Below are 2,499 nucleotides of genomic sequence, written 5' to 3'. Positions count from 1 at the left end.
TAAAATAAATATTAATTATTTTTTAATTTTTAATTTCCTAAAATAAAGTAATGTAATCTTAGCCATTGATCAAAAAAATGAATGGATGAGATTGGTTTACACGGTTTACACAAATGGGTCAAGTTTTTATTTGAACGTTCCTCTATATATATATATATATATATATATATATATATATATGATCGTATCTATTTTGGGTCCACCTGAGACCAAGGGTTTTCCGTGAGACCCGTAAAACCAATTTATGTTCATTGACCAACTTTATAAGCTAATGATCTAATGATTTAAAGTTGCACGGTAACAATTTTGTGAGTATTGACAAGTCTCGTGACAATTTTGTGATTATGAATGTTCAGACTATAGATCTAATCCAATGCTTGAGAATTGGTCTTATAGGTTTCACGAAAAACATCTGATCTCACATGAACCCAAGTCTATATATATATATTATATAGAAGGAAAATGGATAAAAGATTATTGGAGTTGTAGATTGTAAAATGATCGTAAATATTTTGAGTTTATTATCAAATAGATAAAAGATGATCAGAGTTGCAGATTGTAAAATGAGTTTATTATTATCCAACCCGTTATGTGAGTCGATTAATTTCAGGACAACCACCTGCTTTGCGAGTAGCCCGGAGTTGCCACATTTGAACCATCATGGTCGCAAGAAGATTCGTAATTCTTTTTAGATTTAAACCTGAGACCTCCAAACACTTATTAACGTATTGAATAAAGTTTGCTCAAACATTATCAAATTGCATTTGAACTCAATTTATTAGCTACCAATCATAATTTATTTATGTTTCAATATTAATATTTGATACATATTTAATAACAAATGTGTGTTACATGTGTTAGCAAATTGTGGACAAAATAATGTGCATAAATTAAAATAAGTTATCAACAATAAAAAAAGTGAATTTGAATTTTCTTTTAGTGGATTTATTCTTTATTTTTTTTTAATAGTTAGCAACTTCTATGAACTTCTTATGACATAAGTTTAATTTTTTAATAAAATATTTTTATGATGCTTAAAAATATTAATTTTAATTGTATATTTGATATCGACAACTTTATGTTTTATTCATCTATCGAAGGGTAAAACAATTTAGGTTCGTAAAAGTTGCAACCGTATTAATTGTGTCTCTATATATATATATATATATTTTAAAACTACAATAAGAACAAGTTTTATTTGGTATATAGTTGGTTTGCAAGACTTTTATTTCACCCCAAACCTAAGTTCGAATCTTGTTACTCGGAAATTCGACAACAGAAGTCTTGAACCTTATTAAAAGTTGGACGGAAAACTAAATTTCCAAAAGAAGATTTTTGAATCATTTTATACGTTTTGGAAAGTGTTACAAAATAAAACGTATGATTAGGAATCTATAAGATGTGTTTGAAGATAACATTCCTTCTTTTCATTCTTCTCCCGTGACAATTGTCTTTCTAATTTTGTGAAAAATAATTTGTGTCCCTAAAATATTAAAATTTAAATATTTAACAGTCATATTTATATTTATTGTTCGAGGGTTGGGTTCACGTGAGACCAAGGGTTTTTCGTGAGACTCGTAAGACCAATTTATATTCATTGATAAACTTTATAAGCTAATGATCTAATGGTCTAAAATTGCACGGTGGTAAATTTGTGATTATTGAGAAGTCTCGTGACAATTTTGTGATTATGAATGTTCAGATTGTAGATCTAATCCAAGGGTTGAGAATTGGTCTTATGGGTCTCACATGATCCCAAGTCTATTGTTCGATATATATATATATATATATATATATATATATATTTGTACAACCAATACAACTTAATATTAATCGTCCATTTAATTTGATGAATATATGATTTCATAAAATTTTAGATTGTTTCCTAATATAAAGTATTGATTATAATTAATGAACCTTATTTATCTTATATAAATATTCAAATCATAATAAATGAACTCTCATCATTTCCATAAATATTTCAACTGATTAAGTTGTATTAGTTGTATAAATGTGATTAATTGCATTTGAAACGTCATCTCTCTCTCTCTCCTTCAAGTTCACGATTTGGAGTCATACGAGCATTTTCAAGATTTTTGTTTTCTAAATTATGGTTTTAATTTTGAACTTACGGGTTTCAATTTTAAGTTACAGTTTTTGATTACTAGCTTCAGACAGATTTTTATTGTTTGAAATGTTGAAGTGTTCTCGCATTTTACAAAAGTGTTACTAAATATAACTACGTGCCACTTTTAGTAACACTTTTTCAAAACCTTATTTGAATGTATTATTAATAAAGGGGTTTTCTAACCCCACCCCCTTCTATTTCTTTTCCCCTACATTTTCTACACCCCTACCTATATAATACAATAAAATAATTAAAATTTATTTATTTTATTTTTCAATTTTAACACTTTAATATTTTTAGTTTTCACCCTTCAATTTTTTAAATATTTTTCTATTATACCCTCTATGTCTTTTTATCTATACTATAATTAC

General features: G+C 26.8%; 1 protein-coding gene across 1 annotated transcript in view; it reads left to right on the top strand.

Moving 5' to 3' along the window:
* The first annotated feature begins 563 nt into the window (after nucleotides 1-563).
* LOC112526839 (pentatricopeptide repeat-containing protein At3g22670, mitochondrial-like) overlaps nucleotides 564-2,499 on the top strand; it is a 10,686-nt gene continuing 8,750 nt past the window's right edge. Inside the window, exon 1 of the mRNA XM_025137260.1 lies at nucleotides 564-678. Within this exon, the coding sequence (XP_024993028.1) occupies nucleotides 564-678 (115 nt within the window). The remainder of the gene's footprint in view (nucleotides 679-2,499) is intronic.

Source organism: Cynara cardunculus, assembly GCF_001531365.2.
Source record: "Cynara cardunculus var. scolymus isolate 2C chromosome LG 14, CcrdV1, whole genome shotgun sequence".
In the NCBI taxonomy this organism is placed as follows: domain Eukaryota; kingdom Viridiplantae; phylum Streptophyta; class Magnoliopsida; order Asterales; family Asteraceae; genus Cynara; species Cynara cardunculus.
The sequence above is the reverse complement of the archived record's forward strand: the minus strand, read 5'-3'. Positions and strand labels throughout refer to the sequence as shown.